Raw genomic sequence first — 26,354 nt, forward strand, 5'->3', positions numbered from 1 at the left:
ATATAAGTAACTCAAATTTTATTAATTACTTACTTGAGATATTTGATCAAAATAAGTAGCCCAAATTTTACTTTTACTTGAAGGGAAAATTTTACTAGTTACTGAATTGAGATATTTGATCAAACAAGTAAACCAAATTTTACTTTTACTTGATTCATTTATCGCCCAAATGTTCTTACATTTCCTTTAGCCAATTACCACGTTTATTTACACTCATATGCTAGTTTATGTTGCATAATTAGAATCATTCAAGTTTAAAATGATCGATTTTACTATGGAGTGATTCGAATTTCAACTGAGTATTCTTTTGTTGAGATATCTCATAAACACCCAAAATAATAAATATTATTTATTTATTCTTTGCACATTAAATGTTACCATTAAGATAGTGAAGTCGAGATGGACGTGATTATTTTGTTAAGCACCATCAAATTAGGTAGACGGCCTCATTTATAGCGAAGAAGGCCCAACCACCACTCCCATTATCAGTAAAAGACCCCAATTGCTGCAAAAACGCATAACATCCATCCAAACTTACTTACAGAACTTGACATTTACTATAAACAGTAATTAAAACAAAAATCATCTCTAGGTAGGCTGCAGTATCGTCTTTCAAGTGATGAAAATATGGGTATCGAGTTCATGTTGAGGATCTTACTTGGGAAAACTATGAATTTCCAAATCTAATGGGTTGTTGAAACCCCTAAATTTTGAGTGAACCTGGGGATATCAAGTTCCCCACATTTCCTAAAATAACACCTCGAAGTATCCATGAAGGTATAGATTTTCCCTTGTCAGATTATAAACAAGGACAACCTAAACAAAATGGAATGGTTTAGCTCCGTTAACAATTTGCAATTTAACCTACAAAGAGACAATTCTCAAATGCTAATCCACCGTACATACATAATTGATAAAATACAGGTCTTACAAGTTCAAGAGCAGAAATATCTAGGAGTACCTATAGATATTTGACTGCAACCGCAGATGTGGTTGCCACCACTGGTGAATGCCATGAGCTTGTTTGAAGTCCTGTACAGGAGATAAATTTGTGATCAGGTTTGCTGATGGAATGAGATGAAGCGGCTCTGAATCCCTCCCAATTGCATTCATCAAAAGACCTCCGATCGAGTTTCGGGTTGCTAATCGCTCGATGCTTCCTGCACCTATCTCTTCCATGTTCTTCCTGTGTTCAAAATATCCAATGTATTCTGATCCTATATGGTCTGATGGATTAACAAATAGAGATGGTACCCATGCTGAAATGGCAAAAAAGGGTTCCTCGGGTGGATTCCTCTGGTTATTGCTACTGGCCTTCAAAGCAAAGGCAAGTCCAGCTGTGATAACACTGCCAGCAATCCGTATTCCATGTTTCAATTTCTTGTCCTTGATTCTCTCGATTGGGGCAGAGAAGAATGGTGGATTGAAGAGATATGATTTGAGGAAAATGCCTGTTCTTGCCATGGTTTTTCCAGTGAGCATTGCCATGGCTGACCCCAGGGAATGGCCAGCTAACCAGAGATTTGAATCACCAACAGTAGCAACCATATTTCTGACCACTTGCATTGCGATCTCAAACCGTGATGTCCGATGAAGACCATTTTGAATGAAGTGGAGATCTAACTCTATATCACGAGAGACAGAATCTGGTTTGGTCAGGGTGCCTCGGAAGGCAATCACATAACGGGGACTCCCATCGTTCTTGTGGTCACCTTGAAGCAACATTGGTTTAAATTCATAAACGGCACCAAAAATGGAAGAGTCAACATCATCGACGAGTGGACGAAGCAACCGAAAGTGGCAAAATTCCCACCAGCGGGGAGCTAAGGCCTGAGAACCTTGACGCTTCTCCTGTCGATCCCGTTCTAATATGTAGACACCTTGAACCAAACAAGCAGCAACTGACCTTCTGTGATCGGCATTCTCCCTGCAGTCATAATGTTATCATCTACTCAATCAAATAATTTAAAATAATCATTAACAACATAAAACATTATTAAAAAAACATCACAAACTATGAAATTCAGGGAGGGGAAAATAGAGCATATGCAAAAAGGGTTAAGGTTTTATTATTCATAGAATTGATACAGACCGAACAATTTATTTATCCTAAAATCTGTCTAATTTTGAATCATAATTCAAATAGGAAATAACTCAAACAAGAAAATCTAAAATAACTCTAAATAATTGTCTTAAAATATGATCTAACAAAAACTACTTGATTCATGTACAAATCGCCAAAGCTGGAAATAAATAAGTGAACATTTGGGCCGATCAACTAAGGGACCCTCTGAAAACATTTCAACATTTCATATGATAGTAATAAACATTGGACTTCTATTTTTATGACAATAGGAGGAAAAATTATTCTTACCAATTAACAGGAGTTAAGTGTAATGGCCCTGAAAGTTCAAAAACTTCCCTCTCAGAGGCCATTACACTCAAGATTCCTCTCCTTTCCACTTGAAAGTCAAGCTGCTCTTCACCAAGGAAGACAAGGTTCAGAAAGTGATTAGAACGTCATTGAACCTGTCTCGGACATTGTAACATCAAGCACCAAAAAAAAAATTGTAACAATTAAAAGTTTGTTCACCAAAATGCAAAATTTACAGAAGTTCAATTCCTTCTTTTTCATCGGACAATGAAAATATAACCTATGAACAAAAAATTAGGTTTAAATTTATGTATAAAAAAGGTTCGTCCGTTAGCTTCTTGTCATCTAGTAAAAACATAAGGCGCTGCCCCAAAACTACCAGAGTATTGATTATTTAAGCTACGGGAGCAGAAAAACAACACATTAACCTAAACCAATTCGTTATTGATCTGGATTTCTCATACAACCACAATTTAGCTATTCATTATCTCTCTTTATTCTCATATAAAAGAACTGCTTGTTTTTTCGAGATCGTTTGCCGGAACTTCACGCTCCAGAGTCTAGAGCATCAATTGCAGAAAGCCAAAACGAGAAGATCTATCGAAACAAAAATCACAAGTCCGATATAATTAGTACTGTTACAAGAAGAAAGTCCAGGAAAAAGGAGATCAACAACTTTGATCTTCAAACATGCAAACAATCTCCGCGATGAAAAACATTGGCATTTCAGAAACCACTGCCGATCTAAATCAAAAATCGAAACAATCAAAACGACATTGCAAATCGAAATAAATAACAACAAAAACGAGACGCCTACCATGAAATGACTCTGCAAAGAGAAAAACCAGACGGGGAAAAGGCAATGGACTCACGAATTACCTTACAGACGGCAATGCATCGGCCGAACCGACGCTTTGAAGAAGGACCTGTCGATGAAAGCAAGTTATTCGGAATCGGAAGCTCTTGATTTCAATTTACAGGCGACGCTTGACCTTTCCGGGGAGAGAGATAAAAAGCAACCAGACACCGACTTACCTGGGAGGTTTTGCCTTTTTTAAATTTAATTACAAGTTTCCCTCGCACCTGATTTGGACGTTTATAACCTACCTAGTAAATGTATTTGTCTAACTCTTTTGTTTTAATTTTTTTTTTATTATTATTTCTTATTTTATCACATTGTTTTAATAATTTTCATGTTTTTTTTAACCTTTAGTTCCGAAACAAAATTCAAAAATAAAATAAATTTTCACTCCTTTTTTATTTTTTAAATATGAATGATTTCATAACTCAAAAATAGATAAGGAAACAAATAAATTCATAAATCCCATAGGTTGAAATAGTGGTTATAAATTTAATTTTAAAAAATTACCATTCTTCAATGTCAAAAAGTTTTCAAAACTTACTATAAAAGTTATTAAATTTTAATTAATTTTAATTTTAATGTTTTACTATAATAGGCAGAGAAAATAGACTAAATAAAATAACATATATGATTAAGTTTGGTGTAAGATATTTCAAGTGACTAGTTAATGTATCAACTCTTCCGTCCTTTGCTAATTATGTAATTTTTTATACTATCGACATTAATTATTTTTAAAGTTCATTACAAACTTGAAAGTATGAAAATTTGAACGTCTAATTTTACAGTCAATTATTTGAGTTATATTGATTTTGACTCTTATTTTAGTTAAATGCACCATTCCCTTTCCCCTTTAATCTTAAAAAATTACTGATTCTACCTATTTATGTATTAAAAGTTACAATTTAGTCGTTCGAATAATATATTAACATTAAATTAACGTATGGATCTAATTATTTAATTAATTCACGAGTTTTAAATTGAAAGTAGCATTTAAATGTCCAAGTATATTTATAAAACATTAATTTGACCACGTCAATCTTTTTTATAACAAGTTGAATGGTCGAATTAAAATATTTATTACATTTGAGAATTTCTTCCATTTAGGGACAATTTTATAATTACCCAAAATTTATTATTATTATTATTATTATATGTTGAATAATATAACTAAGATAAATTAGGAGAATTTCCTTACATTTCCCTCTAAATTATGCCGTTCTTCTTTATTGAATTAATATATTTATATGTTTTATCGAATTATATGCAAAATTAAACTTTAATAATAATGTGGTTATTAAAATATTTTTGGATTCTAAAAATATAATTTTGAAGAATTTTTTAATTTTTAATATTTATTTAGTTATAAGAGAAAAAACCAGTCAGGTTGTTAATTCGTAGTTGTAATTTTTTGGGATGGCATGCTTGTAATTTAAGTTCTTTTTTCTAAGAGATGTTCATAACGTGAATGATTCATAATATGTATTTACATAATCTTTTACAAAGGCTTCAAGATTGACCGGCGACTCGAAACACTGGCGGTTGATCAATAATGGCTTTCGGAATCTCATTTTTTCTCCGCATTCGTCCTTCGAAGAAGATCAACGCTATCAACAGAGTAACGAACGCCACAAAGAAACATATCTTCAAACCCTGATCGGCGTCGACTCCATGGAAACCGACGAAAACGTTCGAAACTCCCAATACCATTGCGGTTCTTCCCACCCAATAGTGAACGAAGTTCCAATACTGCCGGCGTATGGATTCACGCGACGGCCTTCCCATGAACTGGAAAACCTGTAGCAAAAAAGAATACAGTTTCAGATTGCGAAGCGGTCGGGGCGAAGCGTTAGAACAGAGGATCATCGGCTACGGTTAACGAACCTCGAGACCTGCAAGGAAAAATACAGTGTAGCCGAGGAATTTGTGCCCTAGGAAAGCGGCGTTGGTTCTCTGGTACAGATTGCGTCCTAAAGAGATGGAAATGATTCCGATGAAGAAACCGGCGAACTGTGTTGAAGAATGGAAGTAATACCACGACGGTTCGACGTGGCGGAAGTATCTCGCGATTAACAATCCAGCCGGCGTTAGAATGCCCCAGCCGATTACCGCCGCCATTCCATGGTAACTTCTTAGGTCGCTAGGGTTCATTGGTTGCCGTGCTACGCGACCTGCATAAAACGGTAAATCGATAAAATTCGAGCCCTAATTTGTTGAAATTCGGTCTGTATGAAGAAGAAATTGGGGGAAAAACCTGTGCTGAACTCGATGTGTGTGGTGGTACTGTTGACATGTTTAGGGAGAAGGCCATTTCTTAAGGGATTTCCAGAGCCGATGGCGATTAACATTGGCTGATGAGATAGGGAAGTCCTGAACTTGAGCTGGAAAGCAATGTAGAGAAGTTCTCCATGAACAACAACGGCAGGGCTTGCACTGGTGAAATGCAAATCGCCTTTGTCAGGTATGACTCTGGACATGTTCTTGCCTTCTAAATAGTATTGCCTTAATCCAGAGACGCCGTCTCTTTCTATCCAAGCCACTATGGCGCTCGATCCCACCATTTTTCCGTCGCCGGAAAATCCGATTCCGATCCATCTGTAAGCGTGTCTCCCTGCTAACACCAACGTCGTCACGTTCTGATCGTCTTGGTAAAACTGCAACATACATCGGTTCAGAATCGGGTGAGATATTAGCAGTCAAAATCGGGTTGAATTCATGGATTTCTTCCTCTGTTTCTGATTCTTTTCAAGCTTCTCTATAGTTTTCTTAAATTTCTTAGGTTTAAATGAGGTTAAATTCCGAAAACAAGAAATGAAATAGTATTGGTAATACGAAAAGTAAATGATGGATTGAGAAAATTACATGTAAGGAAAACGTCTGTTGCCAAATGAGGGAGCAGGCGAGGCCGGAGAGATCAGAGTATGGAGTAGGAAGAATCTCTCTGAGATTTGAACTGCAGCTTGGCGATTGAACGTCGGAGGCTTCCGGCGTGAATCCGACGACGATGAGGCAGAAGAGTGAAGGGAGAAGTTTCTTTGAAAATTTTGAAATTGAACCCGCCATTTCCTTTGCTTTTTCTTTTTTTTTTCCCCTCTCTTTACTCAGAAATCTAGAGATCGCCATTGATGGAAGCTCACCTTTGCGATCAAACAAGTGGAAGGTGGAGAGGGAAGGGGCCATTGAATCACGCTTGACCTTTCCTTGAGCTTCAAGTATCCTAGAAGAACACCATATTATTTTATAAAAGAGATTACCCTTATGCATATTAGATTAAAATATTATTTTCTTACTTCATATTTTTTTAAATATCTAAATTTAGTAATTATACTTTATATTATTATTTTTTTTAATGAAGCTATATATATTTTTTAAACTATAGATGAATTAACTTATATTATTGATTATTTACTTTCAACCCTTTCAAACCATCGTGAAATTAAATTATTTTCATACCTAACAAGTAAAATATGTAAAATCAAAATTCAGGTATAAAATCAATATTTTTTACCATATAAAATACTACAAATAAAAGTTAGTCGGCATCATCTATATCTATAAATAAAAGTTAAAATAATTTTAATAAATAATTAATTTAATTAGTAAGTAACTCACTAGTCTCTCCAAATTTTATTTATCATTTTAATTTTTTAGTAAGATCATGTCAAACATCGTCAATAACTTTAGTCATTTATTTATTTATTTTATAATTTAAAAGTTATAATGTAGAGGCACATGTTATCACATTTTTTTTTTGTTAATGAAGGTTTATTTAAGTATATGGTGTTTGATCATATAAAATTAATTATCTATTCAAATTTAGAAAGATGCATAAACTCGTATCCTAATGTGTTTTTAATCAGTAAGCTTTCAGGACATTAACTTGTTGATTTTCAAAATACATTATTTAGAAACTTGCAAATCACATAATAATAACAATAATAATAATAATAATAATAATAATAATAATAAAACCTGGGTGTTGCAGTTGTTGAATCGACATCCTACTTGTATAAGTAACAGTAACTTCTCTGCAATCAATTTCTCATAAGCATTATAAAATACAATTCCTCTTCCCTCTTACCATCCCCAACTCCTCTCAGAATAATTCAACTCTTCAGTTGTTTCTCCCTCTGAGCATCAGCCATGGCGATGAGTATTTTGGTCACTGGCGGAGCTGGATACATCGGCAGTCACACCGTTCTTCAGCTTCTTCTCGGCGGCTACAACGCCGTCGTCGTCGATAACTTGGATAACTCCTCCGAGATCGCTCTTCGTAGAGTCACAGATCTGGCTGGGGATTTCGGGAAGAATCTCGTATTTCACAAGGTTTCTGCCTTGATTTTGCCTTGCTTTTGTACCTTTTGTTAGGTCAATCGTTCGATGTGGTGTGTTAAACTGTAGATCGTGTTTATTTGATGGCTTTTGGTTCTTTCATTCTTATTTACGAGCGTGATTTGGCGATTTCTGATACATGTGGATTTGATTTGGAGTCTGTTTTCCGGTTTTCCCCTAAAGTTCTCGATCTACAATTACAATGCGATTGACGATTTGTATTGTTCTTGTGACTGTGATTTTTCTCTTGCAGCTTGATTTGAGGGATAAGCCCGCTCTTGAGAAGGTTTTCGCTTCGACGCAGTAAGGATCTACTTACCTTTCTCACCTTTCACACACTGTTTTTTGATGATTCGCATTTCGGCATTGGGTACAGAAAGCATCTTTGTGCACATGTGTTTTAGCCTTTCTGGTGCAGTCCGATCCGAAAGAATCCCCTAACTTTAAGCGGAGCGGTCCGGTTCTGTCGAATACAAACATTTCAGCGTGAATCTAGAGATGCCCCCGGTTTTTTTTTTTTTTTTTTTTTTGGGGAGGGGTTTTTAAAATATTGTATTTGAAAATGGCGACTAAAATTTGTTTTCCTTTATTACTTTAATTTCTAAAAATTATTTTATAGTATGAGCATAGCTGACATAAATATAATTTAAAAGGTAAAATTTAATTTTTAATTTTTTAATTTTTTATTATTGAACATGTTTTTCTTAATTTTTTGTCGGACGCATATTAATATGAAGAGGAGCTAAAATAATTTTTTTTAGTTAGAGCTTTAATTTGTTATTTTTAATGAATGACATTGACGAAAAGGCCCCTCCAGCCCTCTTCACGAAGAACATTGTTGGTTGATCCTTTCAAGTTTCGAACTTCATTCATGAAAATTAAAGTCAATTTATGAAATGATGATATTGGTATTCGGAAAATATATCTGTTTAATTGATTTTTTGTAATATTTCATTATACTTTGTATGAAGTTGTTTTTACCATATTCATTAGATTATGCAAATAAACAACAATAATTTTCTAATATCTGTTTCACTTTTTCAAAATTTAGCTATGTGATTTCATTGTGTAATGAGGGTTCAATAACTTGCCTTTTGTTATTCTTTCTTTCTTTTTGCATTCTATAGCTTTTGGAAATTGAAACTGCTTTTGCAGATTCGATGCTGTCATACACTTCGCTGGACTTAAAGCAGTTGGCGAGAGTGTCCAAAAGCCACTGCTTTACTATGATAACAACTTAATTGGGACAATTGTCCTGTTGGAAGTCATGGCTGCCTATGGATGCAAAAAGGTTATTCTCTGACATGTTATTAAATTCCATTTTAAAGAACTTAATTATTGACAAGAAATAACAAGTTTATCGTGATATCTTCTCTTGAGTGTTTCCCAATTTTGGTATAACGGACAAATCTTTAAAAATTTGGTCTCTTGTCAGCTCGTGTTTTCATCATCAGCTACTGTATATGGGTGGCCAAAGGAAGTCCCTTGCACTGAAGAGTTCCCTTTGTCTGCAACAAACCCTTATGGACGAACTAAGGTGCATACTACATTGAATCAACTATGGAACCTTAGATGCTCTTTAGAAACTGCTCTTAGTTTTTTAATATAGAAAACTTACTCATGTCTGCCAGAAAGGGTTTAATATCCTATGAGTTACTTTGACAATCAAATAGAATAAGTCAGATGATTTTCTCGTGAGAATAGTCGAGATACACATAGGCTAGCTTGAACGCTAACGAAAAAGGGAACTTAGTAAATAGTTGTTTCTTTGGTCGAGTGAAGATCATAAACAAACAAGAGACCCATGCTCATTTAGATGTTTCTTCCATGAGCAGATCTTCTTATTGAAATGATTCAATATTCTTTTCCTTTCAGCTGTTCATCGAAGAAATTTGCCGAGATATTTACCGATCAGATTCAGAATGGAAAATCATATTGCTTAGATACTTCAACCCAGTAGGTGCTCATCCCAGTGGAGACATTGGTGAAGACCCCCGTGGAATTCCCAACAACTTGATGCCCTTTGTGCAACAAGTTGCTGTTGGCAGACGGCCAGCCTTGACAGTTTTTGGAACCGACTACTCTACCAAGGATGGAACAGGGGTATGTGTAAACCCCCTTCCAAAAAAATCCATCTTCTGAATTATTATTCGGGGATGACAAAGTTTCTACTACTCATATCCCTCAAATTTCTCTTGTTTGATAATTAGAGGTTGGTGGCTATTGTCTGTCCCTTGTGCAGGTTCGTGACTACATTCATGTTGTTGATTTAGCTGATGGGCACATTGCCGCATTGCGCAAAGTGGATGATCCCAGCATAGGTATGTTCTACAAATGGATTATGTTAAGCACCATCCAATTAGTTTCTTATTAATGAAGATCTATTCAAGATTCTTTCCCTAGCCATGTTTGAGTGTAGTCACATCATACCATTGACATCTTTCTAGAATTTACCTTGGTTGATTTTCTGAACCAGATGGTAATAGTATCGATTTGCATACAGAATTAAGCACTGTTTTGTTAATACTTTTAACTGGGGGAAGGATTACGTTGTGCTTATATTATCCACAGGCTGCGAGGTTTACAATTTGGGAACTGGAAAGGGTACTTCAGTTTTGGAGATGGTCTCAGCATTTGAAAGTGCATCAGGACAGGTAAAAGATTTTCCTTCATATGGTATGCTCATTATAATAATAGGCTGCTGCTACACCTTTCACACTCTCAATGACTAGACAATGTTGAGGTACATTAACTAACTAAGAGGAGGATCATGGGTTTATAAGAAACACCGTCTCCGAGGCCTTTTGGAGAAACAAAAAACAAAGTCATAAGAGCTTATGTTCAAAGAGGACAATATCATACTATAGTGGAGAGTCGTGACTCATAACAGACAAGGCTGATGATGCATCATAGAGATGTTAGATTGATTTCTCATCGTTGATCAGTACATAACATGGCTGCATCAGAGAACTGTCCGGTGACATTTCCTTCCCTAGTTGGAATTAGTAAGCTCATATTGGGACATTGCGAGTCTCACCACACATGAAAGGAAGTGTCAATAATTCGTTCAATAAAACTAAACATTTAAGCTTATGAGCTGAGTTGCAAGACATATAATGAAATGTAATTCCTTTTGCAGAAAATTCCTCTTGTGATGGCGGATCGACGACCAGGGGATGCTGAAATTGTGTATGCGGAAACAGAGAAAGCGGAGAAGGAGTTGAACTGGAAGTAAGATTGTTAGGAGTGCTGGAGTTTGAATCACTCTATTTGTAAAAACTGTTGAGAGAGATGTGTTTGTTTGTTGTTGTGCAGGGCCAAGTACGGTATTGAAGAAATGTGCAGGGATCAGTGGAACTGGGCCAGCAAAAATCCTTATGGCTATGAAGCTTCAGCCCCCAACAACAAATAAGAAGCCCAATTTGCTTGGTATTTTTCAATTTCCATATGCTTTTTTGCCATTGCCTCCCGAGATTTGCATCTCTCTCCGTATCAGTGATATGAATAAACCCAATACCCTCTCCCCTGCAGTGTTTTTAACACTTGCTTGTCAGGTCTTTTTTGGAGTTGGAATGCAAACATTTATTTTAATCCTAGGTTTATCTTCCACGAAATTATCAATATCTGATCTCAAATACTTGCTCAGGCTTTATTCTTCATTGTTTGAAATTTTTGCAAAAGACACAAACTAAACAATTCAATTTATTAATTATTAGGCTAAATATAATGATTTTTTCTAAAATTTACTCACCATTGATTTAAAAGTTTCAATGGCCAAGATGAAAAGATGAAACTTGTTGGCACGTGTTTGGGAGGAAGAGGAGCCGTAGGTCACGGAATGTGGTTTCGTTTGACCGCTGAAAACAAGAGATTCTCGTGTTGGGTACAGCAGTCGTGCTTCCTTGGTTGTTTTATGTTGCATCATGACCATCATCATGTAAAAGACCTTTTTACCCTCCACTTACTATTGTTTAATCAAATGGATTTCAGTAAAATTTAAAAAAAAATAAAAACTTTAACACGTGTTAATAGATTAATTAATAATGTTTGAGATTTAATTAAAAACCTTTACTAAACAATGTTTAACCGTTTTTTAATTAGATTTAATTTTTGCTAATTCAATGCCTTGAGGTTCTTTTTGGACGATTCTTAAAAGATGCATTAATGGATGACAGGTTGCGTAACGTATTAATACAATTCTCTCTTTCTTTCTTTTCTTTTTTTTATCTGTTTAATTAAATCACTATTTTCAAATTTATAGTATACTTTTTCCCACAAAAATAAATCCTTATATTCTTTGGTTAAGTTATTTATTTATTTTAATAAAGTAATTAAAAGGTCGGTTTGGAATATTTTTAATATAAATACAATTTAATAAAAATGTTATTATATCATACATTTTTTCCAAAAATAATTTAAATGACAAATTTGTTTGGATTATCTTTCCTTTTCCACTATTTCATAGCATCACATAATTACCCACTCTTAATTTTATTAATACAATTAAATTACAAAATTCAAGAATTTAATATTATTCTAGATCGAAAAGAATTTTATTGTATTATTCCAAATTCCATTCCACATTATTAAAAAAAGAAAAATCCCTTCTTTGTACTGATAATAATATCCCAACACCTGTTCCGTAAACACCACAGGAATAAAGCAAAATGGGTGTCGTGTCCAAACTGCATTTCCTTTCCTCTTAATAAAGAACATTTAAATCAAGTATTTCTTTTGCATATAGAAATTTCACAATATTATGATATGATGACACTGATAGACAGTTCAATGCTGGAAGCTAAAACTTTAAATTTAAATATAAGAAAAGAATGTCCACATCCATACTATATTTCACTCTCAAAGCTCATCAGATGCATCCACCCAGCTGCAAATAAGTCGAAGAATTTGTGAGTAAAAAGCAAAACAGGGAGTAAATGATTCATAGAAGAACCCTCATTCATTCTAGGACTCAAATTTTGAAATGATTTCATGGGTTCATCATACAGGCTTCTTGCTAAATGTACTTTCATATGTTAGAATGTTTTAAATTTAAACTATCCGCGTGTTTTAACTATTCTCACGAGCCAATCGTCTAACATTCCTCCATCAGTAATTCATATAATATTAAATCTTAAAGTCCAAAGTGGTTGACATGCTAGAACTTAACATCACTACGTCTAAGTAATACTCAATCAAAAAGTATCAACTCCATGTTCCATTAACGAACAAACTATGATGAACTGAAGACGACTTTCTAAAACACAAACCAACGACTCATGCTTTCCGACCAAACAGCTGGGATTTCTTTTAAGGTTTAAGGCTTGTATCTCATGTCGATTTGATTCATTTCTTGCAACAAGAAAGGTCCAAATTGAATGCTTGAAGCACATTGCATTAGAAGAAAAAACAAGGCAATAGCCAAATAGGAATACGTTACCAAAATAGCTTCAATCTCCTCATTGGACATTGGAGTCCTTTTAGGCTGAAGGGAAGCTTTTCCTCCAATAGTTTTGGATGCCTTTTCATTTAAAGATAAGAATAAGACTTGATCATCCACCCCAATGCTTGTTGGAGTCTGAGAAGTAGAACCTGTAAACATTCTTCAGTATTTACTACAATAAAATTACTTGACGTATAACTTTAGAAAACACAATACCGAGACAGCATTCAACGATCGATATCATCCACCATGTCTATTAAAACCCAAGCATTCAGATAACAACAAAGACACTGACCGTCCAAGCATCAAACGAGGGCAAAGTGAGTTAACGATCATCAATGTCTATTATACGGTACTTCAACTCATTAATGATCATCCATGTCTATTAAAACAAGTAAGCTACAAATACACAACTTTAATACATAGCCTAACCCTTCTTTTTTTTTTTCTCTCTTTTCAAAGAGGTAGCAATGTCAGGAAGATGTGCTTGTTAAGTCGGTTTTGAGTCCACTTTGAAATGGGAAAGACATATGAAATTGACATAGAAACATGTAGAAGGGTTTCTCAAATTAGTGCTTAGATATTCAGGACTTGATAGAAACAGAAAAGGCATAAAAATCAATTCCCCTCCCATATAGATATCTTTGAATTAGGTTTCATTCTAAACTCTGACCCTGAGGCTTGGTTAGCTAATCTGTTTCATTACATTTCAAAATCTAGGTTAACAAATTGCTACTCAAATGTAGAAAACCAATTAATAACAAACACATTTAGTCCACATGAGTGCACCAGGTTCTCCATCAACAAGCTAAAACAGGTAAATAAAATCCAAACCATAAGAACAAAGATCTGATCATGCTAAACAGAAAGAACCCAGCTCCAAGCAGTCAAACAGAAATCAAACGAAGGCACAAACCACAGCAATAAATACAGGTGAAGTCAAAGAGCAAGTCAAGAACCAACGAACAGAACAGAAGGAAAACGATCGAATACAAACACCAGCTAGAAAATAAAAAGAAAAAACACGCGACGATTTTCATATGGGTATAAAGGATTTTCTTGGTTAAGGAAGATCATCATTGGTCGAAGTACATAAAAGTAGCGAAAAGAAAAGGGTAGATGGAGGCGGACCAGAGGGGTTTGGATGTCGCTTGGGGAACTTGATGCGAGGGATCCTCTTGAGGGCCTGAGCTACACCCATAACGATCAATGAGGGGTCGGTTTGTCGGTGGTGGTGCTGTGTTCTTTCCACTGCGTAGATGGTTGATGAAGATCTTGGTGAAAGTGACGGCGATTTGAAGCAAATGGCGACGAGGGAGCCAATGCGATGCAAGTGCAATTCGGCGTCGTTTATACTCAACGTTTTGTCAACATGCGTGGTTGTCCTCTAAAATACGCGTTTCCTTTGACGAATCTTTCTTCTTGTTCTTTCTCTCATAAAAAAGAAAGAGATTTATAAGGGAATGAAAATCAAATAATAGGAATAAATTTTTTAATTTCTATTGATAGAATTTATTCGAATGTAAAAATCAAATATTTTACAAAAATATCACTCAAATTCGTATTTTATTTGAAAAGAATCTTTCAATTTTTAAAAAAAATTATATATATCTTTAAAATTTCAAAAATTAATATCCTTCAATTTTTATTAAAATGTAAAAAAAATATCCCTTAATAAGAATATAAGAATTTTTAAATATAAATATAAGAATTTTAAGGCTGAAAATAGAATAGTCTATAGTATAGTAAAAATTTTGACATCTATATTTGGAAGATTTTTATTAAAGATTTGATATTAAAGAAGAAAGAGAAAAGGCTGTGGAGATCAAATAATGAATATATTTTTTAAAATTAAAAAGTAATAATTTTGTTATTTTATTTTTTATTTTTAGTTCTAAACCTAAATTTGAAAATTTAAGAGAGAAAATTTAACAAATTAATTATTTTTAAAACTTTTAAAAGTCTATTTGTTAAATATTTTTTTGACCGGTTTATTCAGAAAAAGAAGAAAATAAAAAATAATAATAATAATAAAAAAAAAACCGTTGTTGATTGACTCGAAAGCCCTAAAACTAAAACCCACTAATTTGGGGAAATCTTCGTGGTTGCCCAGACCGTCTGTGGAGTCTCTCAATTGGGCTCGACAATGGCGTCTCTACTGCAAGAAACATCCCAAAAAGTCATCACGCCGGAGATCCTCCGCTCTGCCGCCAAACAATCACAGCGTTGCCTCGTTGTCCCAGTCCGCCTTCGCCGTGCCATCAAGAAGTACCTTCGAGGTTACACTTCCCCTATTCATTTCTTCTTTGGAGCTCCGTGTGAGTATGTTTCTTTCTTTGTATTACTCTGTGTGCCTGATTTTATGGCGTTTTCTTTACATTCCAGAGCAAGAAGTGCCGCACCTGAAGAGGAAGGTGCTGAGGCTGTCTGACTCATTCAGTGGCATCAAGGATGTTAATCTGCAGCTGGCAGCAACCACTTCGAAGGAGCTTGTTGAAGATCCTTTGAAATCGGTAGCGCAGTCCAAGCGTTGGAAGATTAAGAGCTGCTATGGTGATATTGGGTTTCAGTACAGAGATGACGAGACGATTGCTTATGTCGCCTCCCGAATGCCTGCTGTTTTCTCTGCGTGCTATAGAGTTCTTAACGAGGTAAAATAGGTATCTGTATATTAATAACCGATTGAATTAGCTCTCTGTCATCTTCAGAAAATCGAGAAATGAACTGGAACTGCAAGAAACAAGACATCTCAATGGATAGTATATGGTGAAATGCTCAGGCGAAAGAATTAACTTGCACGTTGTAATTAGGCAATACATAACGGATTTAGCAATTTAGAACATAATCATTTTATCAGTGAAACATGTGTGATAATGTCGGGAAGCTTACTTTTTTTCACAGACCTTTTCAAATTGATTCAGGGTTTACTTCTATCAGGTCGGTTTCTATAATTGGGAATGATTTTCTAATCATTTTTCTTTTACATGTATGCACTTAGGTTCGTAGAAGACTACCTGATTTCTCTCCATCTAGTGTATTGGATTTTGGTGCTGGCACTGGTTCAGCTTTCTGGTAACAAGTATCTTTATTCATTTATCTTAAATAGAATGCATGGACTGTCATAAACCTATATTAGCTAATTACATTGTGATTTGATTCAAATTTCTAGGGCTCTGCGAGAAGTCTGGCCACACTCTGTAGAGAAAGTTAATATAGTAGAACCATCACAATCAATGCAACGTGCTGGACGGAGTTTGATACAAGGTATTGAGGAATTTACATTTTATTGCTGCAAGTTGTAATTTTGAACTGATAATTGTGAATAACAAAGTTTTGTTTTATTCGTTCCTTCCATAAAAATAAATAAAGAACCAATTTTTATTGCTATTAGACAAATTATGACCAGAAAACTTATTCAGGGTAGGGTTATTAAAACTATATCTGAAAACTAGGTTAACTTCTGTATTTGAACCTGCAATTTTGAAGTGTTAGTTGGCCATGACGAATGAAATAATGCATGTACATTCCTTATTGTGGTAGTCTTGTTTTCAGTACTTACTGAAACAACAAAATTTACACTTTTTCATTTGTTTTAGGCCTAAAGAACTTGCCGCTTATTCATGGTTATGACAGCATTCAGGCGCTTAACAAAGATATTAGTAAGTCAGAGAGAGAACATGACCTTGTCATTGCAGTAAGTAACACTTTTGAAATTCTTCACTAGCATATTTTGGAACTTTATTTTTTTTTTGTTGCAAGAACTCGTCGCTCCTGGCTTCTGTCTTTTCTTCTTTTCCCATTTATTTTGTATATAACTTTGAAACCACTGCAGGTATGAAAAAATTGTGGTAATTCAGCTATTAGATCAGAGTACTAATTGATGTTTCATCTTATATGCTGTTGGATGAAGTCTTATGTACTCGGAGAAATACCGTCACTGAAGGACAGGGTAACCATAGTACGCCAGCTTTGGAATCTTACGAAAGATGCTCTGGTAAAAATTTAGCTCTCGGATTTTGTGTAACAACTTTTTTCTGATACTTGTTGTGGTCCTCTTATAATGAATACGTAATTAATCTAGAAATAAGAAAAATAAATTCTGGTGAACATTTTCTTGCCGTACCATAACACAACCCTGAAAAATGGGCATGAACTTCTTTTTCCAAACTTTATTTCTTGCAAGCCTTTTTCTCCCTTGTTATTTTTGGCCTTTGTGCTTTCGAAAGTGTAATTTTTTCTTCATGCAATTTAAGAAATATGAATGTGATGTAGGTGTTAGTTGAACCTGGAACACCACATGGATCAAATATCATATCTCAAATGCGATCTCACATATTGTGGATGGAAAAAAGAGTAAGTTGATATTTTTGTTGCATCTATTTGACAGTGCAGCATATTTTCTTCTTGACGATTGTGTTTTCTGCTGATATATAGAAATGGCGTAAACATGAAAACAACAAAAATATAGCTTCTAAGGACTTGATTACTCAAAAGTGCGGTGCATATGTAGTTGCTCCTGTGAGTATATTCTCTTTTCTTTTATTTTTATAATTTTGACATACTCGATAACTTTAGCCTTTTTGATTAATGTAGAAATCTTTTTCCTGATAATAATCAGCCTAATATCTGTGATTCTTATCTATCTTTTTAATCAGTGTCCTCATGATGGAATATGTCCATTAGTGAATACGGGAAAGTACTGCCATTTTGTTCAGCGATTGGAGAGGACATCAACGCAAAGAGCTTACAAGGTTCCTTTTCTTAGCATTCAGTTTCCTATCCCCTTAACACTCATATCGTGAGCTGCATGTTAGCTTGAAATTGATGGGAAATTAGAAGGCCGATACCTTATATCCGGACTATATACTGCGGATGTTACCAATTATTTAGTTTTCCTTTCTTTAGTTTCTTTTTATTGCTAGTTTGTATACATGCCTAATATTGACATTTTATCATTTTTTGAACAAGAGGAGTTGCAATGTTGATGTGTTCAATTTCTCTATTTTCTTTGTGACTGACAATATTACCTCGTGCTTTTCGATCCTGTACTCATCTCTTATTGTTGAATGTGACCACATCATAACTTGAAGTGCCTGGCCTAAATTTTTTTGAGAAAGTTGAAAAATAGCACATTGTAAAATTTATTATTTTCTTTGTTATGCCTTGGATATACAATTGTGGTCCCTATTAAAACAAAAGCACAAGTGGTTTCGGGGATTTTCTCATCTTTTCATTCTAGATTTTGAATGTACTTATGATGAATCTGTTAGCTTCCCTAGTATATAGTATAATATATGGATCCATTGCTTACTATCTTTTAATCTTTTTACATGTAGCGCGCCAAGGGTGAATCCTTGAGAGGTTTTGAGGACGAGAAGTTTTCTTTCGTTGTATTCAGGCGTGGGCAACGTCCTCGGTGAGTTCATTTTAATTTTGTTCTCAAAATCTTGAAGTTTTGAGGTTCCTTGCTCTCTTAAAAACAAAAGGATTATTCAAATGATATTATATTGATTGTTAGCAGTTTGTATTACATTTATAATTTCTTCAACCTCGTGTCCTCATCTTGATATTTGTATGTGGACTCCCTATTCTCAAACACGTTTTTGCTTCGCTTTTCTAAACGTCACTTCGATTTTTCAGGGAACCATGGCCTCTAGACGGCATGAAGTTTGAGACACTAAAGGAACAGCATGCCAAAAGAAATCCAGAAGACCTAGAGATTGACTATGGTGAGAATTAAATAAATATAATTTAATATATCCTTCATATCACTTTAAACCAGCCAGTAATTAGAAATGACAACTGAAATCTTCAAACAGACCTCTATTAGCATTCGCTGCAGTTTCACTAAAGTTGTTCTATTAATCTTTATCCCCTCTTACTTGTGACCATGGCAGAGGACCTAATAAAGTTGAACACACAAGATATTGTTCCATACCAAGAAGTGGATCCAGTTACATATGATTCTGATGTCATTGAAACTGAAATTCTTGATGATGGAGAAGAAGAGGGAGAGGAAGAACAAGGAGAATCGGCACTTGCTGATTTCGGTGGTGGTTGGGGCAGGATTTTATTTTCACCAATTCGAAGGGGCAGGCATGTATCGATGGATATTTGTCGATCGACAACGCGGGATGCCTCAGAGGGCTCATTTGAGCGAGTTGTTGTCACACAGAGTAAGAATCCTACTTTACATCACCAAGCTCGAAGGTCAGTTTGGGGTGATTTATGGCCTTTTTGAATTGTCTTCATGTCTGGCATGGCATCCATACACGAGTTATTTAACTACTGGAGAATGTGTATAGAGGCCTATAGATGTAGACATTCACTTGTTATTGGTACGTTGATTTGGAGAGTCAAATCTTGTTTTTGGCATTAATGTTTATGATTCTTTAATATATTGATATTCAAATCTTAAGAGTAAAACAGTGTCAATTTCATTAACTTTTAGAATGTCAAGTTCATTCTTGATCTTTTATTTATAATATTTAATAAGCTTTTATACGTTGAATTTTATGTCTAATTAATTTTTACTTCAAGTTTTATATTTATTTGATACATTTATTTTTATATATAATTATTTCATTAATTTTAATTAGTGTGGAATATGTTTAGACAATTTAAAATCAAGAACTTGTTGATTCAACTTCAAAAGTTAAATCTTGCTTTTCATTCTCATTTTAACAACAGTAAATAATTAACCATTTCATTTTTTTTTCTTAAAAAAACTTTATGAACTGTACACATATGTCATCAATGGAAGCAGAATCTGCAATGGCACATATAATAAAAAGTAAAGTCACTTTTAAAATGAAATTTACAGTAGAGAGAGAGAGAGAGAGATGAAATACAATCAAATTACGCAAGTAATCAATGAAGAATCATCTTTAAACCTCATCCATCATCTCACCATTTTCAGAACAATTCCACGACCCTTTATAGAAACCTCACACCTACCAAAAAGATCCCCACTTTCTTCCCCTCGTTAATGAATCTCTCCGACTTTGATTTGAAAGGTCGGAGCAACCTCGCTACGGCGATCCAGCTACTCGAAAAAGAGTTGAATTATGCTTACTTATTACGATTACGCAGGCTCACCTAAATACTTGAATAAATAGGGTTAAGGGAGTGACACTCTTCTTCGAAAAGAGGAGTTAGCTTGCCCGAACTATCTTAAAGTCAAGCTCTTTAAATTTTCCCAACCTATACTTATAGAAGAGAGATCTTTTCATGAACTTGGAATCATTCCAAGTGTTCGAAACTTAAAAAGTTGGTCGATTCTTCCCTTTCTTTTATACAAGTTTGGAACAAGTTTATGGAATTGAATGTACATGGCAGTTGAAAAAGAAGCAGATCAATGTCATAATGAAAGGAATTCAATGCCACAACAGATCAAGATAAAAGATTCAGCTCAAACATGAAAGGACATTTCCTTCATTGAATGGAAACACAAGAACACAGTTATCCATATCTAGGGGGGCAGCACAAGCAAAGACCCACCAGATAGATGCCTCTATTATACACATAATGTAATGTAATAATTATTGCACATACCCATTTCCTTTACTTTTTTCTTTCTTTTTGTTTTTTGTTTTCTTCTTTCTATTTCCTGAAAGCAGGCTCCCAGTCTCAAAAATAAAAGAATCATGTATATGATAATTAAACCTGTTATAACGACATCCCTTCCAGATGGATTCCGACATCTCGACGACCTGCAAAGGATGTTGACTAAATCATAGAAACAACACGGGTCAGTGTGATTCGAACATTACATTGAGGGCGGTTCATAATTCATGAACCCCCTTAACTTGGCAGGTTGCTGTAGACTTAATATGCTGTTCTAAGGATACTCACAAACCTAGCAAATGCAAGCGAAGATACCGAGTGATTCATAACCGAACGGGTAAACCATAGTTGAGAAATGTTCGGATTCGTCCATCCCATCCAGCGGTAACAATCACAAGACCCCACATGTGTGGAGAGCTAAGCATGCTTTGGCAGGCATTCTTCAAAAACTTGAACTCAGTCTTGCACATGGAAGGTGAAGGTGCCATTGAGCTGGAATCATGGAGTTTCTCCGCTGGCCAAGTTGCAGTTCCTTTGAGCAACTCGGGAAAAAGATTGCGACTTAGAGAGAAGCAATCCGGTGACGATGATGGAACCTTGTGTTCGCTATCACCATCGTCATTTGGATACTTAGGCTCCATTTCAGGGATACTTTCTGCTGTAACACAAACTCGTGCTGGGGACAGGGGGGATTCGGGTGTGATTTTCACACCAGACCAAGGTATAGCTATCGACGCATTATGAGAAAAGAAACTTTCAGATGACCAAATTTTCTTTTTCCGAGACGCTTTGTCCTTACAATTGTAGTTCCAAACATAGATGTTTTCTTCACTGGCTGAAACAATATGCTTTCCATCAGAGGTAAAAGAAGCAGACATCTTGTTTCCACCATTTCGAGGACCTAAGAAGAGAAACAGAAAAGAAGGTTAACAATTCTGTATCTTTCTTCTTTGGCATTAACCTCAAAGAGGAAGTATTGAGCATACCCTTGAACTTGCAAATGATATCACCCCCAGAAATTATATGAACCGGCGAATCAACAGAGCAGACCATTAGTTTACTCGGGTCGCTAGGAGAAAACTGTAAGAACAAAGAGTGTTAAAACAAACACGAGTCAAATCAACATGTTTGGAAGACTTTGGGATGTCGAAAAAAACCTCAAAACCAATTATTCTCTTCCCAGGCAACTTCTTTTTGCCATTTAAGCATATTTGAGCATCGAGCTCCAACCGATTATCTGAACCCATAAAAACGTAATGAATTTCTTGTGAGCCGCAAATTTTATCTAATTGCTTTGTTTACTACAGCAGTACTACAACAGAACTCAATCATATGCTTATCAAATAGATTACATTTAACAAAAGGATAAAAACAAAACATAAAGAAAAGAAAAAGAATTGAATTAACGTAATGTCGCACGTGCGTACCTATAATATTATAGAAACGACAGTTTCCAGTCATGGACCCGACGATTCCTCCCTGCACACAGGTCAAGTAAACAGGTAAGGAATATTACAGAAATCAGGGATGGCGATGGGGATTGGAAGGGAGAGGAAGGCAGACAAAAGAATACAAAGATCACAAAACTATATCAAACCTTTCCATCCGGTCTGTAACAGACAGCACTCACTATCTCACGAGTATCGATATAATCAACGACTTGACAAGCAAGAACTTCCCAGATCCGAACTTTACCATCTATCGAGCCACTTATGAAATGATTTTCATCTAGAGGGTTGAAACTTACACAGGTTACTGCAAAAAATGGCAAATAAATCAAAACATAGATAACGAGAACAGAAAAAGATCCCATCCATCAAAATTAATGTGAAATCAAGCATACAACAAACACTAATATATGCATGTCTGAAGAAGTATACCGTAGTTATTATGACAGTAAACTCTTATGCACGTGTCGCATCCCAGCTGCCAAAGACGTACAGTCTTATCGACAGAAGACGACAGCAGAAGCTGCGTAGAACATTAAAAGAAATAATAATAGTAAGTGATCATCGCAAAACTTCAGCATCAATATACAAATTACTGGTATGATTAGAGACATCATGATTCATGGCAATCATAAACATATATACTGAGGAAATGAATTCAAATAAAGGCGCATAAATGGTGGTTTATTGTACTGACCCCTTTCTTCGACCAAGATAGATCCAAGACCTCACCGCTGTGTCCCGAGAACTCGTGCAACGGTTTCTCCAATATCCTAAATAGATTTGGTGGAAAAATTACACAGGCTGTACTTGATGATCTCTTCAATTTTGTCTTGCCTACGGTCTCTTTCACATCCAAGGGGTCTAGCTTGGACAAATGATTCGTTGTGAAGTACATAGAGGAAGGATCAACATTGTGAAGGTTGAAATTATCAATTTTCACATCTTCAATGACCTGCCATACACGCACGACACGATCTTCGCCTGCAGTAGCCAAGTATCTTCCATCAAAACTGAACTTCATTGTAGAAATTGGTCCTTTATGTGCTTCAAATTCTTGTCCCACAAAAAGGGATGATAAATCCTTGGCTTGCTTTTTATATGGATGAACACGAACTTGTTGCATCCCAGCCTTAGACGATGAATTGAGATTGTCATGCTTCACTGCACCCTCCCTGTTGTCAACTATACACGCCGCCGCACCCAATTTTCTCAGCCAACCCTTCTTTACCTCTTTCCTGACATTGACTATAGGCCTAGCCTTTTCCACATTTTTGCGGAAGAGTTCCTGAACCAAGGGAGTCTGCCCAATGTTTCTCTCAAATTCATCAAAACTGAACGATCGGTTCGAACCGACTTCGCGTAACATGTTCAACATTCCATCTTGACTGAAACAATCCACAATAAACTCAGTCCCATTGTCCAAATTCCTGATAGTATAACCATAACTTTCCTCCACAGAAACATTTCCTGATGATTCTGGAGCTTCTTCCGACATGGAAGACATGGTAAAACTTGAAGATAACTCCCCTTCAGAACCCGAAAGTCGCAATACCGTTCCACAATCTTCCAATATTCGATCACGATAACCCCTCCCAAATGAAACCCCTTCCTCTTCATCTTTGTTATCAGAATTCTCCAAATCCAAATCCAAACTCATCCACTGGAAGAATTTGTTTCTGCGTTCATAAACACTTTCCAAGTTTCTTATCCATCCGCCATATCCGAAATTTTCAGGAACATCTCTATCATCCCCAAAACTTGTGCTACAGTTCTCAGAGCAATCAGATCCCCAATCAGAAACAGAGGAGATCTCCTCACGAGTATCATAGAATCTTTCAATCTCCTCCTCGCAGTAAATCAAATCCATCGGTTCTTCACTCCCTTTACCCCACCCCTTCGCTTCAAATTCATGGCATCCTGACTAAAACTCAATAGATAAACACCAATCGTTTGAACCGTTGCACACCCTCAACAATCCCAATTAGATTCTACATAGACTCCAACTCTGTTCATCATTTTCAAGAATTCAAAAAACAACAACAAAAAAAAACCATTAGATCCATGGCCACAAACCCATCAATAGAAAATCAAAACAGGAACATCCAATCAGTCCACAAAATTGACCAACCCCAAAAGACCCGAATCACAACAACAGTAAACGCTATCACAACTCTCCGACAAAACAGAACCCAAAAGAAATCAGTACCTAGAAGAAACCAGTAACCCCAAAATCAGCGAAATTAGAGAAGATAAGAGGAATTAGACGAGAAAACTGAAATGGGTGTTGAATGATCGAGAAGAAAAAGAGAAAAATTACAAACCTGGGTGACCCCAGAACTAGGGTCAAACCCAACTGGGGCTCTTCCTCTTTTTGGACTCTTCTCTCCGGAGGAGTTACCAGATGCGGAGGCAAAGAATACAGTGCGACGATGTTAACTGGAAGAGGAGGGAAAAGAGGGAAGAGGAGGAAAATATAGAAAAGCAAAAGGGTAAGGAGTAAAAAAGCAAAGCGCCTCGGTGCGACCGCCTGTGATAATAATTGGAGTGCGGATGCTGAAGGCTGAAGCTGGTTTGTGGAGAATCTTAGTACACGGAATTTCAAGTCCCCCTCTTTCTTCCTTTTCTGTTCTTCTTTGGTCAAAATTAGACATCCACCAATTTTACTTTACTTCGTCACTTGTTATCCTTCTTCCTTTCCCATCAATTTTCTCCCACCAAGTATTGTAAGATTAGTAATCAACGGTTGGATCTGGTAGAGTTTTTACATGGAACGAGATCGTATTGTTTATATTGGTGTCATAGAGTTGTTATGATTGTTGCATTGATAAAAGATTATAGAATGACTTGGTTGTGCTCGTGCCCTTGATTATCGTTTGTTATAATGTTAGTATCATCCAATATAGGATTTGTTGATGTAAAAATGACTTTATAAACGAGATCATGGGGATGAATTTTGGTCTCTCCTCGAATCCCTCACACAAACATGAATTCAGAAGAAGCCACGATGAAGAGGTAAGGTCTCTGCTCGTACCTTGCTTTGAAAACATACATTAAAATTCTAAAACTAAAAAATATAATTTCTCCATTTTTTAAAATAAAACTTATAAACATTATATATATATATATATATTGCTTTATTTTACACCGATTTTTTATTTTGGTAGTATCACACGGAGTATAAAGTAGTGTCAAATTGTATCTTTTGACACTGACCGATCGTGATAAAAAAAGAAATATATTTTTTTTAGGGAAAGAAAATATGTATGTGTGAAGTAGGTGTATTTATTTTATGGTTGATAAAAGGGTGCCTCACAATTTAATGGTTCAACCACTTATGAGTTTTGAGGTTGCTATCCAAATTCAACTTTATCTTTTAACAAACATATTGAAAAATGTCACAAATATCTTTCTCATTATCGAACAAATTTTAAAGGCGGGTTTTATATTTTTTTTATTAAACTTCGAATGTTTTTCAAATGTTTTTTTTTTTATGAACTACCCATTAATTATAAACATATAGTTAACAGTGTGGAAATTTCTCCATATTAGACGCATTTTAAAACCATATGACTGACAACAATACGTCGTGTGCAAAGGTAGACAGTATGTACTACGGGTGGGTTTGAGCTCTTACAAAAAAAAGTCACCTCAATTAATAAGAATTGACACTCTATTAGTAGAGTCGAGCCTCACCCATCTTACCGTCTCACAATCATGAAACTAAATAAATGCTTATCACAATTGTTTTTTAATGATAGTATGTCATTAAAAAATATATTTAAGATCTCGTAACTGACTTTTCTATGTAACACATATCATACAAATTCATACATATTCAAATTATTCCTAAGGTCATCTATTAAAACATTAGTCAAATCCTAAACTATACTCTTAAATTAAAATCCACATTTAGAACCAAATTAGTGGTCGAAACTTTAGTTCTTAGAAAATAGATACGAGATCTAAATTAATTTATTAATTTAATTAAAATATATATTATTTGATATTTGATATAAATATTGAGAGATCTAAAAGCGATCTAAATGTTTATTTTTTTTTTCGTAATTTTCTAATTATTTTATTTAGGAAAGGTATCTCTATTATTTGATACCTGATGAAATTAATTTATTAATTTAATTTTCTTTTCTCATTTTGGAATATATATATATATATATATTTTTTTTTTGGTAAATAACAAACAAAATTCATATCTCGTGATCTTCATTGAGCCAAACACAACATTATAAAAAGCAAAGTATATATAAAGCAATAATAGTAATGATAATAATATATAATATAAATTAAAAGCCTAAATATAAATATATTTTTTAT

The 26,354-nt window shown here is 35.1% G+C and overlaps 6 protein-coding genes and 1 long non-coding RNA gene across 13 annotated transcripts; 3 read left to right on the forward strand and 4 right to left on the reverse strand.

Annotated features, from left to right (window-relative positions):
- Positions 1 to 766: 766 nt before the first annotated feature.
- Positions 767 to 3,440, reverse strand: LOC111491521 (GDSL esterase/lipase At4g10955). 5 transcript variants are annotated; one of them, XM_023140469.1, is made up of 4 exons: positions 3,254 to 3,440; positions 3,017 to 3,118; positions 2,375 to 2,529; positions 767 to 1,927 (listed from the first exon to the last, which is right to left on the reverse strand). In XM_023140469.1, exons 3-4 carry the CDS (start codon positions 2,434 to 2,436, stop codon positions 952 to 954), a joined length of 1,038 nt encoding a protein of 345 aa, XP_022996237.1. In that variant the 5' UTR covers positions 2,437 to 2,529; positions 3,017 to 3,118; positions 3,254 to 3,440; the 3' UTR covers positions 767 to 951. The 5 variants fall into 5 exon arrangements, with proteins under 5 accessions (XP_022996237.1, XP_022996238.1, XP_022996239.1 ...); XM_023140470.1 differs by lacking the exon at positions 3,017 to 3,118 and having other exon boundaries at positions 2,375 to 2,475; XM_023140471.1 differs by lacking the exon at positions 3,017 to 3,118 and having other exon boundaries at positions 2,375 to 2,480.
- Positions 3,441 to 4,666: 1,226 nt separating this feature from the next.
- LOC111491519 (cytochrome b561 and DOMON domain-containing protein At3g61750-like) lies at positions 4,667 to 6,305 on the reverse strand. Of its 2 annotated transcripts, none has more exons than XM_023140464.1 (4): positions 6,096 to 6,305; positions 5,488 to 5,887; positions 5,118 to 5,404; positions 4,667 to 5,030 (listed from the first exon to the last, which is right to left on the reverse strand). In XM_023140464.1, the coding sequence occupies exons 1-4, from the start codon at positions 6,294 to 6,296 to the stop codon at positions 4,743 to 4,745; spliced, it is 1,176 nt and encodes a 391-aa protein (XP_022996232.1). In that variant the 5' UTR covers positions 6,297 to 6,305; the 3' UTR covers positions 4,667 to 4,742. The 2 variants fall into 2 exon arrangements, with proteins under 2 accessions (XP_022996232.1, XP_022996233.1); XM_023140465.1 differs by having other exon boundaries at positions 5,118 to 5,357; positions 5,465 to 5,887.
- LOC111491524 lies at positions 5,769 to 6,509 on the forward strand. The gene is made up of 2 exons (XR_002719710.1): positions 5,769 to 5,914; positions 5,995 to 6,509. It is a non-coding gene; the product is annotated as an uncharacterized LOC111491524 (long non-coding RNA).
- A 773-nt stretch (positions 6,510 to 7,282) lies between these two features.
- Positions 7,283 to 11,188, forward strand: LOC111491520 (UDP-glucose 4-epimerase GEPI48-like). The gene is made up of 9 exons (XM_023140466.1): positions 7,283 to 7,559; positions 7,819 to 7,868; positions 8,721 to 8,856; positions 9,001 to 9,102; positions 9,441 to 9,668; positions 9,808 to 9,886; positions 10,137 to 10,219; positions 10,705 to 10,796; positions 10,881 to 11,188. Exons 1-9 carry the CDS (start codon positions 7,377 to 7,379, stop codon positions 10,975 to 10,977), a joined length of 1,050 nt encoding a protein of 349 aa, XP_022996234.1. The 5' UTR covers positions 7,283 to 7,376; the 3' UTR covers positions 10,978 to 11,188.
- Positions 11,189 to 12,223: 1,035 nt separating this feature from the next.
- On the reverse strand, positions 12,224 to 14,379 carry LOC111491585. The gene is made up of 3 exons (XM_023140551.1): positions 14,137 to 14,379; positions 13,003 to 13,154; positions 12,224 to 12,450 (listed from the first exon to the last, which is right to left on the reverse strand). The coding sequence occupies exons 1-3, from the start codon at positions 14,204 to 14,206 to the stop codon at positions 12,433 to 12,435; spliced, it is 240 nt and encodes a 79-aa protein (XP_022996319.1). The 5' UTR covers positions 14,207 to 14,379; the 3' UTR covers positions 12,224 to 12,432.
- Positions 14,380 to 15,075: 696 nt separating this feature from the next.
- LOC111491494 (methyltransferase-like protein 17, mitochondrial) lies at positions 15,076 to 19,445 on the forward strand. The gene is made up of 12 exons (XM_023140420.1): positions 15,076 to 15,284; positions 15,391 to 15,656; positions 16,004 to 16,077; positions 16,175 to 16,269; positions 16,602 to 16,699; positions 16,916 to 16,999; positions 17,278 to 17,358; positions 17,440 to 17,523; positions 17,661 to 17,756; positions 18,342 to 18,421; positions 18,646 to 18,734; positions 18,903 to 19,445. The coding sequence occupies exons 1-12, from the start codon at positions 15,152 to 15,154 to the stop codon at positions 19,244 to 19,246; spliced, it is 1,524 nt and encodes a 507-aa protein (XP_022996188.1). The 5' UTR covers positions 15,076 to 15,151; the 3' UTR covers positions 19,247 to 19,445.
- Positions 19,446 to 20,410: 965 nt separating this feature from the next.
- On the reverse strand, positions 20,411 to 24,606 carry LOC111491173. 2 transcript variants are annotated; one of them, XM_023139957.1, is made up of 9 exons: positions 24,344 to 24,606; positions 24,151 to 24,228; positions 22,717 to 24,027; positions 22,452 to 22,542; positions 22,169 to 22,326; positions 21,999 to 22,050; positions 21,729 to 21,808; positions 21,558 to 21,651; positions 20,411 to 21,472 (listed from the first exon to the last, which is right to left on the reverse strand). In XM_023139957.1, exons 3-9 carry the CDS (start codon positions 23,887 to 23,889, stop codon positions 20,895 to 20,897), a joined length of 2,226 nt encoding a protein of 741 aa, XP_022995725.1. In that variant the 5' UTR covers positions 23,890 to 24,027; positions 24,151 to 24,228; positions 24,344 to 24,606; the 3' UTR covers positions 20,411 to 20,894. The 2 variants fall into 2 exon arrangements, with proteins under 2 accessions (XP_022995725.1, XP_022995724.1); XM_023139956.1 differs by lacking the exon at positions 24,151 to 24,228.
- Between the last annotated feature and the right edge of the window lie 1,748 nt (positions 24,607 to 26,354).

Source organism: Cucurbita maxima, unplaced genomic scaffold (genome assembly GCF_002738345.1).
Source record: "Cucurbita maxima cultivar Rimu unplaced genomic scaffold, Cmax_1.0 Cma_Scf00016, whole genome shotgun sequence".
In the NCBI taxonomy this organism is placed as follows: domain Eukaryota; kingdom Viridiplantae; phylum Streptophyta; class Magnoliopsida; order Cucurbitales; family Cucurbitaceae; genus Cucurbita; species Cucurbita maxima.

What these genes read in the sequence shown, in the direction of transcription:
- LOC111491494 (XM_023140420.1), top strand. Translation starts at nt 15,152, where the DNA reads ATGGCGTCTCTACTGCAAGAAACATCCCAAAAAGTCATCACGCCGGAG. An exon ending in CATCAAGAAGTACCTTCGAG is followed by an intron (nt 15,285 to 15,390) that starts GTTACACTTCCC and finishes TTTACATTCCAG; the next exon opens with AGCAAGAAGTGCCGCACCTG. An exon ending in GCTATAGAGTTCTTAACGAG is followed by an intron (nt 15,657 to 16,003) that starts GTAAAATAGGTA and finishes GTATGCACTTAG; the next exon opens with GTTCGTAGAAGACTACCTGA.
- LOC111491173 (XM_023139956.1), bottom strand. Translation starts at nt 23,889, where the DNA reads ATGGATTTGATTTACTGCGAGGAGGAGATTGAAAGATTCTATGATACT. An exon ending in GTTACAGACCGGATGGAAAG is followed by an intron (nt 22,051 to 22,168) that starts GTTTGATATAGT and finishes ACCTGTGTGCAG; the next exon opens with GGAGGAATCGTCGGGTCCAT. An exon ending in AGAGAATAATTGGTTTTGAG is followed by an intron (nt 21,652 to 21,728) that starts GTTTTTTTCGAC and finishes TTGTTCTTACAG; the next exon opens with TTTTCTCCTAGCGACCCGAG.
- LOC111491585 (XM_023140551.1), bottom strand. Translation starts at nt 14,206, where the DNA reads ATGGGTGTAGCTCAGGCCCTCAAGAGGATCCCTCGCATCAAGTTCCCC. An exon ending in GCGACATCCAAACCCCTCTG is followed by an intron (nt 13,155 to 14,136) that starts GTCCGCCTCCAT and finishes GAATGTTTACAG; the next exon opens with GTTCTACTTCTCAGACTCCA.
- LOC111491521 (XM_023140470.1), bottom strand. Translation starts at nt 2,436, where the DNA reads ATGGCCTCTGAGAGGGAAGTTTTTGAACTTTCAGGGCCATTACACTTA. An exon ending in CACTTAACTCCTGTTAATTG is followed by an intron (nt 1,928 to 2,374) that starts GTAAGAATAATT and finishes TTATGACTGCAG; the next exon opens with GGAGAATGCCGATCACAGAA.
- LOC111491519 (XM_023140464.1), bottom strand. Translation starts at nt 6,296, where the DNA reads ATGGCGGGTTCAATTTCAAAATTTTCAAAGAAACTTCTCCCTTCACTC. An exon ending in AACAGACGTTTTCCTTACAT is followed by an intron (nt 5,888 to 6,095) that starts GTAATTTTCTCA and finishes TGTATGTTGCAG; the next exon opens with TTTTACCAAGACGATCAGAA. An exon ending in TTTTCCTTGCAGGTCTCGAG is followed by an intron (nt 5,031 to 5,117) that starts GTTCGTTAACCG and finishes TTTTTGCTACAG; the next exon opens with GTTTTCCAGTTCATGGGAAG.
- LOC111491520 (XM_023140466.1), top strand. Translation starts at nt 7,377, where the DNA reads ATGGCGATGAGTATTTTGGTCACTGGCGGAGCTGGATACATCGGCAGT. An exon ending in CTGCCTATGGATGCAAAAAG is followed by an intron (nt 8,857 to 9,000) that starts GTTATTCTCTGA and finishes GTCTCTTGTCAG; the next exon opens with CTCGTGTTTTCATCATCAGC. An exon ending in AGTGGATGATCCCAGCATAG is followed by an intron (nt 9,887 to 10,136) that starts GTATGTTCTACA and finishes TATTATCCACAG; the next exon opens with GCTGCGAGGTTTACAATTTG.